General features: G+C 33.8%; 2 protein-coding genes across 2 annotated transcripts; one reads left to right on the plus strand and one right to left on the minus strand.

Annotated features, from left to right (window-relative positions):
• The first annotated feature begins 219 nt into the window (after positions 1 to 219).
• LOC120125757 (GPN-loop GTPase QQT2-like) lies at positions 220 to 3,127 on the plus strand. Its single transcript, XM_039144106.1, has 7 exons — positions 220 to 352; positions 487 to 601; positions 740 to 966; positions 1,224 to 1,514; positions 1,783 to 1,988; positions 2,090 to 2,391; positions 2,430 to 3,127. Exons 1-6 carry the CDS (start codon positions 257 to 259, stop codon positions 2,373 to 2,375), a joined length of 1,221 nt encoding a protein of 406 aa, XP_039000037.1. The 5' UTR covers positions 220 to 256; the 3' UTR covers positions 2,376 to 2,391; positions 2,430 to 3,127.
• Positions 3,128 to 4,190: 1,063 nt separating this feature from the next.
• Positions 4,191 to 6,160, minus strand: LOC120125795 (pentatricopeptide repeat-containing protein At3g22470, mitochondrial-like). Its single transcript, XM_039144134.1, has one exon. It carries the CDS (start codon positions 6,146 to 6,148, stop codon positions 4,229 to 4,231), a length of 1,920 nt encoding a protein of 639 aa, XP_039000065.1. The 5' UTR covers positions 6,149 to 6,160; the 3' UTR covers positions 4,191 to 4,228.
• Positions 6,161 to 16,926: the final 10,766 nt, after the last annotated feature.

Here is a 16,926-nt window from a genome sequence, read left to right on the forward strand (position 1 = left end):
AATAGCCTATTTATAATGTCGTTAGTGAAAAAAAGACTGAGTGTCTTTGAAAAACTCAATGTATTAAATTTAGTAAAAAAAACTGAAAATATTTATAATACAGTAAGTGAAATAGGAGAAATAATATAATTCAGTTGTCAAATTTGTAATTTACCCTTTTAGTATTTAATCCACTTTCTGTGTATATAAAATGCTTAAAACCTTACAAAATCTCGAATTTCAGTCAAGACTCAAGAGATTCGTGAAACAACTGAAGATGGAAATTGATTCTGAGTGGGGGAAACTAAACGTTAAAACCCCAGAAGAAAACATCTCAGTGAAAATGGATTCCCAGGAATCCTCGGGAACAAAGGTAGTAGCTAAACTCTTTTTTTATGAAGTAATTTATAGCTAAACAATTGGGAATAAACAGTTAATTCTTTTACTTTTTTCAATGACGGGTAGTTCTTGTAATCAATATTGAGTTGTTTGGTTTTCGTTATACAGGGAGACAATGATGAAAAAGAGCAGCTTGTTGGTATCATGGACAAATTAAATATCGACTCGCCTTCGAACGGTTTCAAGAGGAAACCAGTTATTATTATTGTTGTTGGAATGGCAGTTAGACCAAGAAACTTGATTTGGGTGTTTCTTTTTATGTTTGTTATATGTTGTATCTTCCTGTCTCTGATTGAAATTCAAGTTACTAGCAAGTTGTTTGAGTGAATTTGAATGTAAATGTGTTGTCTGATTTTATTAGGGTGTGGGAAAACCACGTTTCTTCATCGGCTGGTTTGCCACGCACAAGCTTCGAATATTAGGGGTTATGTGATGAATCTTGATCCTGCTGTGATGACCCTTCCATTCGGTGCTAATATCGATATAAGAGATACTGTTAAATACAAGGAAGTTATGAAGCAGTTCAATCTTGGACCTAATGGTGGAATCCTTACATCGCTTAATTTGTTTGCTACCAAGTTTGATGAGGTGAGCATTCTGAATTTTCTGCATTAGATTTTGTGACTGGAACGTTCGGAACAATACCAAGACTTTTAGTTGTAGGACGAGCCTTCTCCATGGATTAAAATGTTTAAACTGGAAAATGAGTGGTCTTAGTAGTTTTTTTTTTGTCTTCTTCATTCTCTCCATCAACGTGCTTGTTGTACTTTTGACATATTTTGGTGGTTTTGACACCTTTTCATTTGTCATTTCACGTGAATGGCTTTGCAAACATCCAATCTCAGGTTATTTCGGTTATTGAGAGACGAGCTGATCAACTTGACTATGTTCTTGTGGATACTCCTGGGCAGATTGAGATATTTACCTGGTCTGCTTCTGGGGCTATCATTACAGAAGCATTTGCTTCAACGTTTCCTACTGTAGTCACTTACGTAGTCGACACGCCTCGTTCTGCAAGTCCGGTTAGCTTCATGAGCAACATGCTTTATGCTTGTAGCATACTTTACAAAACGCGGTTGCCTCTTGTGTTAGCATTCAACAAGATTGATGTTGCACAACATGAGTTTGCTTTGGAGGTATATTTGATTTGCGTATTAGATACAGATATTTTGGTTTGGCATTTAGATAATTTTTCGTGAATTGCTTCCATTTAATTTCATATTTGTTATAATTGTTTGGTTATGTGTTGTACTTTTCCCGAATCACGTTGATCATCCATTAGTTCATGATTCTTCGGTTTTTATCTGTTTCCAGCTTTTCCTGTCGACATGTAATATGTGCAATACTGTTAGCTTTCTTATCAATTAATTGTCTTTAGAAAAGAAAACTAAACCATTTGTGCAGTGGATGGAAGATTTCGAGGCATTTCAGGCGGCAATAAAGTCGGATACTACGTACACATCAACTCTAACTGAGAGCCTGTCCCTCTCTCTTGATGAATTTTATAGGAATTTACGATCTGTTGGAGTGTCGGCAATTTCTGGGGCTGGAATGAATGAATTCTTTAAAGCCATTGAAGCCAGTGCTGAGGAATACATGGAAAATTACAAGTATTACCTTTCTCTTTTAATCTTTACAAAATCAGTTTGGGGGTGTTTTAAATGCTTATGGTAATTCCCAAATTTTGTATCTTGCTATCATTGTTTTATAGGGCTGATCTCGATAAGAGACAAGCAGAAAAACAACGCCAAGATGAAGAACACCGGAAACAGAGCATGGATAAGTTGAGGAGGGATATGGAACAATCGAGAGGTGAAACTGTTGTCTTGAGTACCGGGTTGAAAGACAAAGATGGAAGAAGAAAGTCAATGATGGATCCTGAAGATGGAGTAGAAGAACCAGAAGATGAAGATGATGATTTTGAGAGGTTCAGTGAAGAGGATGAAGATCTTATTGACGAGGATGAAGATGAAGAGATTGCCAGGTTCTCCTTCTAACATATATATAGCACTGACTGGGCTAGCCAGCTCAACAAGAATTGTATCGAATTTGCTGTGTCAGTAAATTCTCTTTAAACTTCGTCGATGACCTTCACGGTCTATGTGCGAATCAATATAATATTTTGGGTGAAAAATGTAGGTGCTAACCAACGAATCTAAGCTCTGAGTTTAGGGATGCAATATCTTTGAGCACAACTGGAGCAGTGGAGAGTGTGCTAGGGAACCGAAACCCTTTAACTATGTTCAGGCAGTCCATTTTGCCTCAAAACATGGCTATTAGGCAAAAGGTAAGAATCAACATCATATGAAAGAATACGGGGCCATAAATTTAGAACATGAAGGGCATCATTATCCGATCGAAACAGATTGCTAAGGAAGTTAAAAGAAGGGATAATTCTCTTCTCTAAGCCAATTCGAAGAATAGCTGAAATGAGAGTATAGATGGCATCTTCCCGATAATGGTGATTTGGGGTTTCGAGAATGGCTCTTTAACAAGGCGATGACAGAGTCAGGATGATTTGGGGTTTGAAAACTGACATGTTTGGAGGCTGAGAAAGCAGATTCTGGGGACAACCCACAAGTTTTTATAAGGTAAGAGGCTGTAAAAGATTGTTGATTTGAAGTGGTGGAGAATGGATGAATGTATAAAAGATTGGGGCTTGTGAAAGCTTCGATCTTGATGGGTCTCCTCCTCCCATGGCGGATTGTTTTAGAGAGAAAACAGCATGGGGAACTGAATTATGGTGAGATCGTTGAATGAAAAGAATGGAATCACCTGCTCCGGAGAGGAAATTGTGTTCTACCAAAGAAGACTTTTTTTTTATTAATACGGGTAAGTATAAGAAAAAGGTAATATCTGTTTAACGTTTACATTTCTGATTTCTGATTTTTATGATGTTTGAACTCGAGACTAATAAATAATAACCATTTTTTTATCACCGTTTGGCTCGTGCCACAAAGAAAGGCACTTGAATTCCTACAGAAGAACTTACGGCCAGCGGAAGTTCATGCAAAAACCTAGCATTTTATACGTGATGAAAAAGTAATACTCCTTTACGAAAACCAATTAGGTTTAATGCAACATTTGCCCCCTGAGATTTCCCTGTTTGCCCAAATTTGTAAACTACGTATTTAGTCAGTCAATTATTCTCATAATCTTATTTTGGTTACTCAAATATAGTTTTATCAAAACATTACCTAATGTTCTGTTTTAGTTCCGTTTTATCAATGACGGAGTGTCATTATCTTATGATGACACGTTAATATAACTGTTAATTTTTTAACGGTGAACAATCAAAACAAAATCAAAATGTAATATGATTTTAAATGAAATAATTGAATGATAAAAAAATAAAAAATAATAATTAAATGACTAAATCCATAGTTTACCCCTTTTTCACAATAGTTTCTTAAAATTATTTTTTATTGATACAAGGCAAGTATAAGATAATATATGTTTAAAGATAATTTTCAACCATTTGACATTAAATACTTATATCCTTGACATTCTTGGTACTCAAACTTGAGATCTCAAGGAATAACAATTCTTATATCACCGAGTTCAATAGAATTTGTGCTAGTTGTCTAAAATTAAAGTACACAAATGGTAATCATTTTATTCAAAACGTAAAACTTGTTGAAATAAAATTGATTAATTATAATTTGTCACGTCATCTTTCGATTATTTTTATCTAGCCCATTGTAACATAAGAAAGTTTGAAGCCTAGTATACATTATATCACATAGAAATCTTATTAAAAATTAATGAAATCAAGAGAAAAAAGAAAAAAAAAACATCCACAGATCATATGGGGTTGGCTCATCTTCTCATTTAGCGACACTTGAAGATTTTACTCCAGAAAATTTTCCGGTCGGACAGCATTCCGAACCGGAAGTGACTTGAGGATTGCGTGATATTGTGAATCCTCCACAGCAAGGTTTAGTATCATCGAAATGATAGCATCATTTGGTGCGAAATTCCTCCGACGCATTTCTTTGAGAAGATTCATAGCTTTACTGATGTTATTTTCTCGAAGAAAACCTTGGATGATGATGTTAAAGGAAATGGAATTGGGTAAGCAACCCTTTTCTTCCATTTCCACGAGCAACTTATCCGCCTCGAGTAAACTCCCTTTCTTGCAAAGACCGTCGATCATTATGTTATATGCTACAACATCAGGAACAAACCCTTTTCTCAGCATTTCGTTGAACATATTCCTTGCTTCTTCCAATCTTCCTGTTCTGCACATTCCATAAAGAAGTATACTGTATAATTCGATACTCGATTCGTGCTTGGTACCTTCAAGGGAACGGAAAATAGCTAACGCCTCATCAACATGACCTTTTTTGCATAGTCCATCCAACAATATAGTATAAGCATATAATGTTGGAGATTGACTACCATAAACATACATCTCATTGAACATCTCTTTTGCCGTCCTCACCCTCCCAGCCCGGCAAAGTGCTCCTATAAGTGTATTGTAAGTTCTAGCATTCGGCTTGCAACCCTGAAACTGCATGTCCCGAAAAAGCTGGAAAGCTTCATCAATCTTTCTATGCTTGCAATATCCATTAATCATAGTATTATAGCTAATAACATCGACATCTATACCTTGATCCACAATCGACCTGAAAAGCTCAGCTGCCTCGTCTAACTTACCCGCCCTACATAATCCATCCATGAGTGAGTTATAAGTAAACAAGCTTGGCACCTTTTCTTTCTCCCTCATGAGTGCAAATATTTCACGAGCCTTTACTAACATCCCCTTTTTGCACAAACAACTAATCAAAGTCGTGAAAGTTATTTCGTCCGGAGATATTCCTTCTCCGACCATCCTATCGAGAATCCTCGCAGCTTCTTTCCACATCCCCTCTCGGCAAAAACCATTAATCAAAGAGTTATACATGACCAAATCAGCAGCAATCCCTCGGCCAACCATTTCATCAAAACATTTCACAGCTTCCTTCAACCTACCTAAACTACACAATCCACTAACCAAAGAACCATAAACAACAACATCAGGAGTAATCCCTTTCGAAAGCATTTCGAGGAACAAATAGAGTCCATCATCAACCAACTTATCTTTGCAAAGGGAACCAATAATTGTACTATATATAAACAAATCCCCATCACAATTGCTCTCTGCCATCTTCCTAAACAATTTGAGAGCAGAACTTGGTTCACGTATGCTACAGAGGCCACTAATAAGTATCCCGTAGATAAAAACATCACCTTGAAAACCTCCTCTCTCACGCATTTTATCGAACACTTGAACTGCTTCCAAAGCCTTCCCTTCGGCACACAAACCCCTCAACAATCTAACAACAGTAGCGTGATCAGGCTCAAATCCCCTCTTCAATATATCACCCAAAACACAAAACCCAAAGTCTGTTCGCCTCAAATGACAATAAAAACTCAACAAAATGGTCAGAGTGTGTAAATTTGGCTTAATTCCCTCGTGATTCAACTTCATATACAACGATATCACACTAGAGTCACGGCTAAGCTTTAAAACAGAACCCAATACATGATTAAAAGTGTCAATAGAAGGCGAAGGTTTGAACTTTATTAGCTTTTCAAAGTAACTTAAAGCATCGTTGAGGTTGATTTTACTTGATCTACATTGATGCTTGATGTGAAACTCGATATTGTGGTGAACCAAAAGAGGTGCCGGTTTCGGATTTGGTGAAGAAATATGAGATGGATTTTGAATGAAAAGAGAGGAAAGTGAGAAAGTGGGGGATTTTGGGAGTCTTTCTTTGACCTGCATTGCTTGAACAAGTTGCCGTCTTCAGCGACATAGACATGAAGATCTTTTGCTGCAAAATAGTAAAGAATCTTTGGTTTTATATTTTCTTCATTAATATAGTATCACTCTTAACTAATTACTAAAACATATTTATTTAGAAGATAATATTATTTTGGTTTAAATGCACCATTGTACTTATAATAGATCATTTGTATCAAGTTACTTTTAAAAGTATTTTTAGGGATATTTTATCTTTTAAAATTTAAATCGTTACTTCGTTTACTTCAAAAATGTTAATTTTGATAAAAACAATAAGAGTAAATTACATACTTAACCACTCAATTATTTTCATGATTTCATTTTGGTCGCCCAATTATTTTTTTTAAATCATCACTTAAATTTTTAAAACTAAAATTTAGTGACGATTTAAAAAAAAATAGTTAGGTGACCAAAACAATGAATAGTTGAATGACTATATATGTAATTTATCATTAATTTTTTAACAGGTTTAACATCTTAGGAAATATGAGATAACAATTTAAACTTATGGAGAACAAAACGTCCTGAAAAATATTTTAAGGGAAAACTAAGTAAATTGTGTATAATTTAGGGGAAATGGTGAATTTAAACCTATTATTTTCAATTTTTTTTTTCAAATACTAATATTTTTAAAAGAAATCACATTTTTTTGTTAAAATAATTTAAGGTGATTAAAAAATAAATATTTGTTTATATTCTTAACTGCCCAAATCCAATAATTCAAGAAAGATTGATGGGTTCTTTTTATTATTAGGAGTTAAACTATATTAAGACTCATGTATTATGCTAAAATTTGAATTGATCTTTATTTTTTTAATTTTATGAGATTGACCTTTTCTATTATTTTATTTAAAAGAATTGATTTCTTTATTTAGTTGTGTTTAATTTTGTTATTATTTTTTATTTTACTAGTTGGTTTTATATTATTTAACAATAAAATGGGGTGATAGAGAATTTATTTTTTAACTAGACGTTTATTATGGTACAAGTAGAAAGACGTCTGGATCATCTGACAATCTTTAGAAGACGTTCGGACAATCCAATTTCTATTCTGCAACACTCATCGAAATGTATAATATGAAGAAGACGACGACATATCTTCTATACTCTTTCAAAAAACATCGTATCTTTCTTACTTTTTTAAAAAACACTAAATATTCTCAACGTTTTCTTATTTCTCAACACCCATTTGAGTCAATTTTTTTCTCTCACTATATTATTTTAAAAAATTTAAAATAGTTATATGATATGATATAATAATAATTTTAAATTTTACGCATTTTATGAAGACATAATATCCAAAAATACCTTTAACATTTGAATAATCATTTTAACTGATATAATTTTTATATTCGCAAGAACTTCAAAATTATTTAATATCGATCCATTTTGATGTTGAAATTTGCTGCAAACAAGCTTTCTTTGTTTTGATCCAAAAAGAAAAAAAAAGCTTCCTTTGTAACAATATCAGAAAAAATAATGATTAAAAATTTGTAAGAATACTTACTAATCTAGGCCAACGAAGCTCCGATGAAGTTTTTTTTAAAAAAACGAATGGTTGATATGGAGGAGGAAAAGTACTTTCTCAAATAAGACGATTTGAACATTATCATCGGAAAACACCGAAAATAACTGGCGTCTTTGAGAAGACAGTCAAAATATACGTCTTTGGGAAGATAACTGGAATATACGACATCTTAAAGCTCCGACCAAATCACCATGGCTAGTCTTCCTTTCTTTGTCCCTCTCTTCTCTCCTTTACTGCTACAACCACTACATCAAAACTGTTCTACAACGGTATTTTTAACGGCGTTTTGAGAGTAAACGCCACTAACATTAAAAATATAGCGGCGTTTACATTCTAAACACCACAAAATGGTAACTTTAGCGGCGTTTTTATATAAAATACCGCGACAAAGTAGTACTTTAGTGGCGTTTATATAAAAACGTTGGAATTGGATTCATTTATAGTGGCGTTTTTTCAACAAACGCCGCAATAGAATAGTACTTTAGCGGCGTTTTTATACAAACAACGCAATAGGTCATCCATAGTGGCGTTTCTCAATAAACGCCGTGAAAAAGTAGTACTTTAACTGCGTTTGTATAAAAATGCCGCAATAGGGTTTATCTATAGTGGCATTTTTTTAACAAACGCCGCAAAAGGGTTGTACTTTAGCGGTGTTTTTCAACAAACGCCGCAACAAAGTAGTACTTTAGTGGTGTTTTTATACAAAAGTCACAATAGAGTTAATCTATAATGGCATTTTCAGCAAATGCCGCTAAATAAGCATAGTTTAGTGGCATTTATATAAAAAAAAACGCCGCGATAGCTCGATATATAGTTGCATTTGTGTAAAAATGCCGCTATATATGCATAGCCAGTAGAAACCCTCCCAACATGGGTTTTAAGAACTCACTACAAAACTTTCTCTTTGTCTCTTCCATTTTAGGGTTTTTGAATGGAAGGAGCGACTGCCAACTTCAAATATGCTGCAAAAAGAGCGAAAACAACTCAGATTTTCGAAAATTTCAAACCCCCTCTCCCTCCAAGGTAAAGCTTGCTCATTTCCCACCATTTTCTTACCCATTTCCCTCTTCTTTCTCATCTCGTAATAGAATATCCACTCACCTAAAATAAACAAGAATATTCTTTCTCTGAATATGTAGGAACCCTAGAACCTAAAGTTTCAATCTTTGTTGGTTGGAACTTATTTCCTTCTCCTTCTTTTTAACTAAGCTCGGGATTCAACTCTGTTTCTATTTTGCGTGCATTATGGATTATTGTATTTGACAATGTAGGTTTTGTTTGTGCTTTTATTTTTATGTAAAGTTGCAATGTAATTAATCATTTTCATTTTTCATGTGGAATATTTTTTTTATGTTTGCTTGGTTTAATATAAACCATTTTGTGATCGTAGGCAGTGTTCTGCGTTGAGATGTTACGAGGAGGATTGTCTAAGCTTTCTTTCTAGATTTTTTGATACAGAGTCATGATGTTATGAACTTTTGAATAGGATCGTGTCACATGTCATAGGGCTATTGGCAGAGAAGTCGAGTTCGATTGTCTTCAAAGGGACACTGAAGCTTCAGGACTCATTGGAGGGAGATTCAGGGCACTGGAACATGATTTTGAGTTTTGCATGGGTATGCATTGAGAGTATGCTTAAGTTCATTGAAACTATAGCTTCTGAAGCTGTATTTCCAATGATATTGAGATTGCAGTACCTTTGGGGGTTAAATTTTCATGAAGTATTTGACCTATAGTAAACCTAAATTGCTGGTTGGATTGTTCAGCTTTCTTTGTAGATATGTTCACATGGGAATCATGATGTTACGAACTTGTGAATAAGATCGTGTCACGTGTTAGTAGAGGGAGCCTGAAAACTTTAGGATTCACCGGAGAAAGATTTAATGCAGAAGTCAAGATTTGTTTCTACACCTTTGTGCAAGCTTTGTTATTACTGTCTTCCACCACATCATCATCATTTTCATGGACATAATCATCATCAGATCAGCCAACATCTTGTTTTCAGACTATGTAAGCATGTTATTAGTGTGTGAAAATATGTTACTTTGTTTCTTCCCCATTAATATTATCAAAATAAGCTGAAAGGCATGAACTCATTCGACCATGTTCACATCTCAAACTGCTTCCCATCAGCCCTACATCTTCAACACCATAGATGTCCCACACACATTAAGTTATTCCACTTGTTCTTTCTTCTTTAATCTTTTTGTCTCTATCATGGCATTTTTTAATGTTATTTTATGTGTTCCACTGTCACAAATCACTGTAAGAATCTTGACATTGTATTGCTTTTTCTCCATTTTAAGCACCACTTTGTACTTTATGTCTAGAATTAAGGGTTCATATTCATCCATTATCCTACTGCTAGGGAACATTTGGTCTTTAAATGAATCTAAGGAACCCTTTGTTTCGTTTTAACTGATCGACTAAATTATTAGAATTAGGCTGCATTTTTCTCAATGCTTGAAGCTAATCATTTCATCAGCTTTAAAAGCTTTGTTTAGGCTAATTGTCCTCACTATCCATATGCTTGACCTAAAATTATTGTATCTTTTAGGATATATTTAATAATTTAAATTGTGTTTCTTCTTTTAAGATATCTCATTTTAGAAGTGGTGATAAAACAGGCTGGTTATTCTGCGGGGCTTTGCCATATGGAAAGAGGTGGTTTCTATTTGCAGGTTAGAAATTCATAGAAAAAGGACCTTTTTTTTTTCTTTTTGGGGGGATTTTGGGAATTTATGTAAGTGATATAGAGTATTGGGAAGGATGAAGACGGAATATAGTCATTTGTACATAAGTCATCGTTTTCTTGTACTTTCTTCATCTCCTTTTCCCTGCTTGTATGCGGAGGAGAGTCTTATTTGTTTTTACCCCAATAGGTTAGTGCCTTGTATGAATTAATTACCCTTTTCAGATGAAGTGGATAACAAGTGATCATTGTTATTCGGCAAAAAAAGCCTTCCAAAATTTTGTGAATATAGACCAACGTCTGTGACTGCCATCCAATAAAAATAAAAAGAAAAAAAAAACAGGCTCTCATGAAGGAGTTAAGTATTAGTATGCAAGAGTTTCATATGAAGTTCCAAGAAACTTTGATCTTTGATTTATCATGATCTTCTTACGCTTAAATAATGCGACGCCGTACGCCTAAGTTTGGTTGATGAACAAAATCATGAATAACGAATGGATCAACATTTCGAACCTGAAAAGCTTTGATTTTTAAGGTTTAAATCTCAAATTGATGTTGTACGTTGCCTTTTTGAGTTACAATTGGTTTTCAGGTGAAAACAATAAATCCAAAGAAGTATTGCGTCCGTCCCAACGCAGGGGTCGTCTTGCCTCGATCCACATTTGAAGTTATGGGCACACTAAATTAATTGTATTTTACTTTATATTTTACTGGTTCTATCTCTACTCAATATTGGATTCAGAATAAATTCTAGTACAATGGTTGATTTTGATTCAGTTACAATGCAAGCGCAAAAGGAAGCTCCACCTGATATGCAATGCAGGGACAAATTCCTCCTTCAAAGTGTCAAAGTGAATGATGGTGTAACGGCAAAGGATATAACTACATAAATGGTAGGTGACTATTTATTTTACATGATTTTATTTACAATTTCAACATTCGGAAATATGTGCAGCTTATTATCTACGGGGAGTGTTTCATGTTATAGTTCAACAAAGAAGCTGGACATGTAGTCGAGGAGTGCAAATTGAGAGTGATTTATGTTTCTGTTGAAAACATTTTAATATTTTGATATAACAAATAAAATGTTAATTAATTTTAAGATTTTATATTCGATTTAAAATATAATATTTGATTCAATTATTCGAATATCACAAATATTACTCAAAATTTTCAAATATCAATTTTACTCCTTACTTAAATGAAAAATTGTATTTCACTCTTAAAATATTTTTGAAATATTTTTTACAAAGTATTTCAAACCATAATCGAGTCAAAATAGAGTTTTTAATAGGGAGGTACAGATACCTCTTTAATGAGTATCGATACCCCTCAAACATCAAATGCAAAAGAGGTACCGATACCTAGCCAAAAGGTACCGATACCCCTCATTTGGTTTTTACTCCGAGAAATAACAGAATGCAAAATGGGTACCGATACCATGACAGGTATCAATACCTCTTTACATAGTAGTATTGATACCCCCTTGAGAGGTACCGATACCATCAATTTTGCAACGATCAAAATATTTAAATTTTATACAGGTAGTATCGATACCCCTATGAAGGAGTACCGATACCCATATGCTCCCAACAACTTTTTAAAGTGGAAAACATACAACAACGGCTCTATTGACTTCATGATCATCCCCAACGTTCAGAATTCATTCAAGGGGTATTTAAACAAGTCTTGAAGCCATTGATGAAGAACAAGAAACAAGTTTTGAGAAAGAATTCAAAGAGAGAAAGCCTTAAACTTATTGTTTGAGCAATTCAAGCCAAAATCCATTCAATATTCATTTTTCTTTCAAGAACACCATTTGTGCTCAATCGTATTCACTCTTGAGTGTTCTTTCTTTGTTCTAGAATTGTGCAAACATCTTACCTTGTGAGTTTTTTCTGTAAGTTTGCTAAGTTTATAATTTTCTCTTTGAGAATAGAGTGTCTCAAGAATTTGGGGTATAATTCTTGAGGGAGTTGTAAGGTTACTCTTTGTCCTCAAAAGAAAGACAAATTAGTGAATTTGTGGAAAATCCTTACTGTGGATAGCTAAGGTAGTGGACTTAGACTTTGGTTGAGAAAGTCGAACCACTCTAAATCGCTGTGCAAATCTTTTCAATTTTCTGTCAAAGCTTCCACCAAAATTTTAATTGCCAATTCACCATCTCTTGGCTATTTCATCTGATCAATTAACTCAACAATTAATATCAAAGCTACACTCATTTGAAGGTTTTACCACCTCTTGAGAAGATCTGGGAAAAGTTCAATCGATATTCAAGTCATCAATGGCCTCTGCATCAAACTTCGACTTCGGTCTTGATTCTCAGCCCGTCAACAAGCCTTCATTCTTCAATGGTGCTAACTATGCCTATTGGAAGAATAAGATGAAGTTCTTTATTCAAGCATGTGACATGAGAGCATGGAAAATCATGATGAGAGGATACTCTGAACCATCCACAGATCCGAAAATGTGGAGTGAAGAAGAGACAAGATTATTCCAGCTCAAATCAAAAGCTATCCATATTCTTTTTTGTGCATTTGGACCAGATGAATACGGTAGAATATCATCTTGTTCAACCGCCAAGGAGATATGGGATAAACTTCAAGTCACGCATGAAGGAACCGACTAGGTAAAAGAAACCAAAATCAGTCTTCTTACTCATAGCTATGAAAATTTCAGGATGAAACTAGATGAAGAGATCAAAGCTATGATGGATAGATTTTTCGTAATTGTCAACGGTCTCAAGGGATTCGTAGAAATAATCCCTAATGAGAAACTTGTGAGGAAGATAATTTATTCTCTTCCAAGTAATTGGCAATCAAAGAATACTACAATTATCGAAGCTAAAGACCTAAAGTCTTTAACTCTCGATGAGCTCATTGGTTCTCTCCTCACTCATGAAATGATGATTCAAGATGAGGTAGATCTTGAGAAGAAAGACGACACAAAGAAAGAGATAGAGAAGAAGAATAACGTTGGTGTTGCTCTCAAATCATCCAAAGATGAGAGTGATTCTGACGATAACGAGGATGAATACATGGCGTTGCTTTCCAGAAGACTCAGAAAATTAATAAAGCCCAACAGAGGAAGAAAATTCCAACGAAATGAAGGCTTCAAAAATGACTCTAAGGAGAAGGACCCAATCATTTGCTATGAGTACAAAAAACCTGGGCATGTTAAATACGATTGCCCACAATTGAAGAAAAATGGTCTTTCAAAGAAGAAGCATAAAGCACACGTGGCTACTTGGAGCGATGAAGAATCATCTGATGAAGAGGAATAAGAAGTAGTTAACTTGTTCTTAATGGCCTTTAGGGAGGATTATTAGGTAACCTCTAACTCATCTAATTTAGAAGATTATTCATTTGATAAGTTATTAGAGGAATATAATGGGTTGGCATCGGATTATGAGAGATTATTTTCAAAATACAAGAAAGATATTTCAAAATTGAAAAATGAAAAAGATCTCATATCCAAGACCAACAATGATCTTGAAAGTAAAATAAAAGAATTGCAAATCAAAATAGAAGATTTTGAAAAGAAAAAATTCTGATTTGCATAATTTACTTTCAAGAGTCAATGTTGATAATAAAAAAGAAATTGATGATCTTAAATCTTCTTTTAATAGAGTTTGATCAAAATATTTTGAAAAAGGAGAAAATTCAAAATCCAACTATATTAGAAATAACTTTAAATCTTACAATCATAGAGGTCCCCAAAGAACCTCAAATAGTAAAATCATTAGGAGTATATGGGTTCCTAAAGAACTCAATACTACTAAAGATAAGGATATCCTAAACAAATGGATACCTAAGGGGACAAGGCTTTTAGGAACTAATGAATATGGACCAAAAAGAATTTGGGTACCAAAAATCAAAATTTAATTTATGTTTGTAGGAAAAGGAGCATTGCTTCAAGGCATGAAATGCAAGCTCAAATACATGGTACCTTGATAGTGGATGCTCAAGACATATGACTGGAGACAAGAGCCGATTTACTGAGCTTAAAGACAAAAATGGAGGAGTGATAACCTTTGGTGACAACTCAAAAGGTTACATAGAAGGTATAGGTACTATAGGTAATACCTCTTCCATACAAGTAGAAAATGGTTTATATGTAAATGGGTTAAAGCATTGTGTGATAAAGGATACAATGTCTTGTTTGAAACAAATGGCTGTAAAGTTATTGACATTGCATCTAATATGATTATGCTTATTGGTCATAGAATAGGAAATATATACATGGTGCATTTAGATTTAATTAATATGACTAATTTATGCCTAGTTGCCAAGGATGAGCATGATAGTTGGTTATGGTATAGGAGACTAGGACATACAAGCATGAGTGTTTTGTAAAAACTAATTCAAGGCGATTTAGTAAGAGGGTTGCCAAAGCTAAAATTTGATAAAGATAAAATCTGTGATGCACGTGTAAAAGGAAAACATAAGAAAGTTTCCTTTAAATCCATTGATTATGTATCAACTAGTAGAGTATTACAATTGATCTATATAGATCTTTTTGGGCCAATTAGAACTACTAGCTTAGGTGGAAAACAATATGCCTTTATCTTGGTAGATGACTATTCTATATATACTTGGGTTCTATTTTTAAGTACTAAAGATGAAGCATTAGAAAATTTTATCACTTTTTCAAAAGTAATCCAAAATGAAAAAGGTTACTTCATTTCAAGTATTAGAAGTGATCATGGTACTGAATTTGAAAATCTTGGATTTACCGATTTTTGTAATTCAAATGGGATTAGCCATAATTTTTCAGCACCTAGCACCCCTCAACAAAATGAAGTTGTTGAGAGGAAAAAACGAACTCTACAGGAAATGGCTAGAACCATGCTTTGTGAAAACAATTTTCCAAAATATTTTTGGGCGGAAGCCACAAATATCGCTTGTTATGTTATTAACCGAGTAACGGTTAGACCAATTTTAAAGAAAACTCCATATGAAAATTTCAAAAATAAAAAGCCTAACATTAGCTATTTTTATCCTTTTGGATGTAAATGTTTTGTTTTAAACAACGGTAAAGACAATCTTGACAAATTTGATGCTAAAAGTTATGAAGGAATTTTTCTGGGTTATTCCTTAAATTCTAAAGCTTATCATGTATTTAATAAAAGAACTTTAGTGGTAGAAGAGTCTATTAATGTTGTTTTCGATGATTATCCCATTCCGAGGAAGGATTTTTGTGTTGATGATGACGTAGGTATTATAAATGCAAATGACGTTGGAGAATCATCATCAAAGGAAGAAGTGATGGATGAGGAAACTCAAGATGCATTCAAGAATCTAACCATTGAAGAAAGGGAAATAACATACCCAAGAGAGTACAACTATGTAAAGGATGGTGTGATCTATCCAAAGGGGTAACTACTCGATCTTCTCTTAGGGACATTTGTAATTATGTTGCATTTATCTCATGCATAGAGCCTAAAAATGTTAAAGAAGCATTAACTGATGCAAATTGGTTTATGACTATGCAAGAAGAGTTAAATCAATTTGAGAGAAGTAAAATATGGACATTAGTTGAAGGCCTAGTAATAAATCTACTGTAGGTACTAAATGGGTATTTAGGAATAAGTTAGATGAGAGTGATAATATAGTGAGAAACAAGGCTAGACTTGTTGCTCAAAGGTATACTCAAGAAGAGGGAATAGATTTTGATGAAACATATTCTCCTGTAGCTAGGATGGAAGTTATTAGAATGTTGTTGGAATTTGCATGTTTCAATGATTTTAAATTATATCAAATGGATGTAAAAATGCATTTTTAAATGGTTTTATAAAAGAAGAAGTGTATGTGGAACAACCTCATGGTTTTGAAGATTCAAAATTTCCAAATCATGTTTTTAAATTGACAAAAACACCATATGGTTTAAAACAAGCGCCTAGAGCTTGGTACGAAAGATTGTCAAAATTTTTAACTGAAAAAGGTTTTTCAAAAGGAAAGGTTGATGCTACATTGTTTTTTTTTAAAAAGGTAAAGATTTATTAGTAGTTCAAATTTATGTTGATTATATAATATTTGGTTATACTAATGATGCTCTTTTTCAATAATTTTCTAAGCTAATGTAAAGTGAGTTTGAGATGAGCATGATAGGGGAGCTTTCATTTTTCTTAGGGCTCCAAATCAAGCAAAGGAAAGATGGTATCTTCATCAATCAAGCAAATTACGTCAAGGATATGCTCAAGAAGTTTGGATTGGAAAATGTCAAACCCCAAGCCACTCCTATGAGCTCATTCACAAAGCTTGACAAAGATGAAGAAGGTAAATGTGTAGATGTTAAACTTTATAGGTTTATGATTGGCTCCTTGTTTTATCTAACTGCAAGTAGATCAGACATTATGTTTAGTGTTTGCTTATATGATTGATTTCAATCATGCCCTAAGGAATCACATCTATAAGCCATTAAGAGAATCTTTAGATACCTTAAGGGCACTCCTAGTATAGGACTTTGGTATCCTAGAGACTCTAGCTTTAGCTTGCATGCCTTCTCGGATGCGGATTATAGAGGATGCAAAATAGATAG

The sequence above is a fragment of the Hibiscus syriacus genome, unplaced genomic scaffold (assembly GCF_006381635.1).
Source record: "Hibiscus syriacus cultivar Baekdansim isolate YM2019G1 unplaced genomic scaffold, ASM638163v2 tig00110443_pilon, whole genome shotgun sequence".
In the NCBI taxonomy this organism is placed as follows: Eukaryota; Viridiplantae; Streptophyta; class Magnoliopsida; order Malvales; family Malvaceae; genus Hibiscus; species Hibiscus syriacus.

Coding starts and splice junctions, on each gene's coding strand:
- LOC120125757 (XM_039144106.1), top strand. CDS start 257: ATGGAAATTGATTCTGAGTGGGGGAAACTAAACGTTAAAACCCCAGAA. Junction 353..486: donor AGGAATCCTCGGGAACAAAG/GTAGTAGCTAAA, acceptor TTCGTTATACAG/GGAGACAATGATGAAAAAGA. Junction 1,515..1,782: donor AACATGAGTTTGCTTTGGAG/GTATATTTGATT, acceptor CCATTTGTGCAG/TGGATGGAAGATTTCGAGGC.
- LOC120125795 (XM_039144134.1), bottom strand. CDS start 6,148: ATGCAGGTCAAAGAAAGACTCCCAAAATCCCCCACTTTCTCACTTTCC.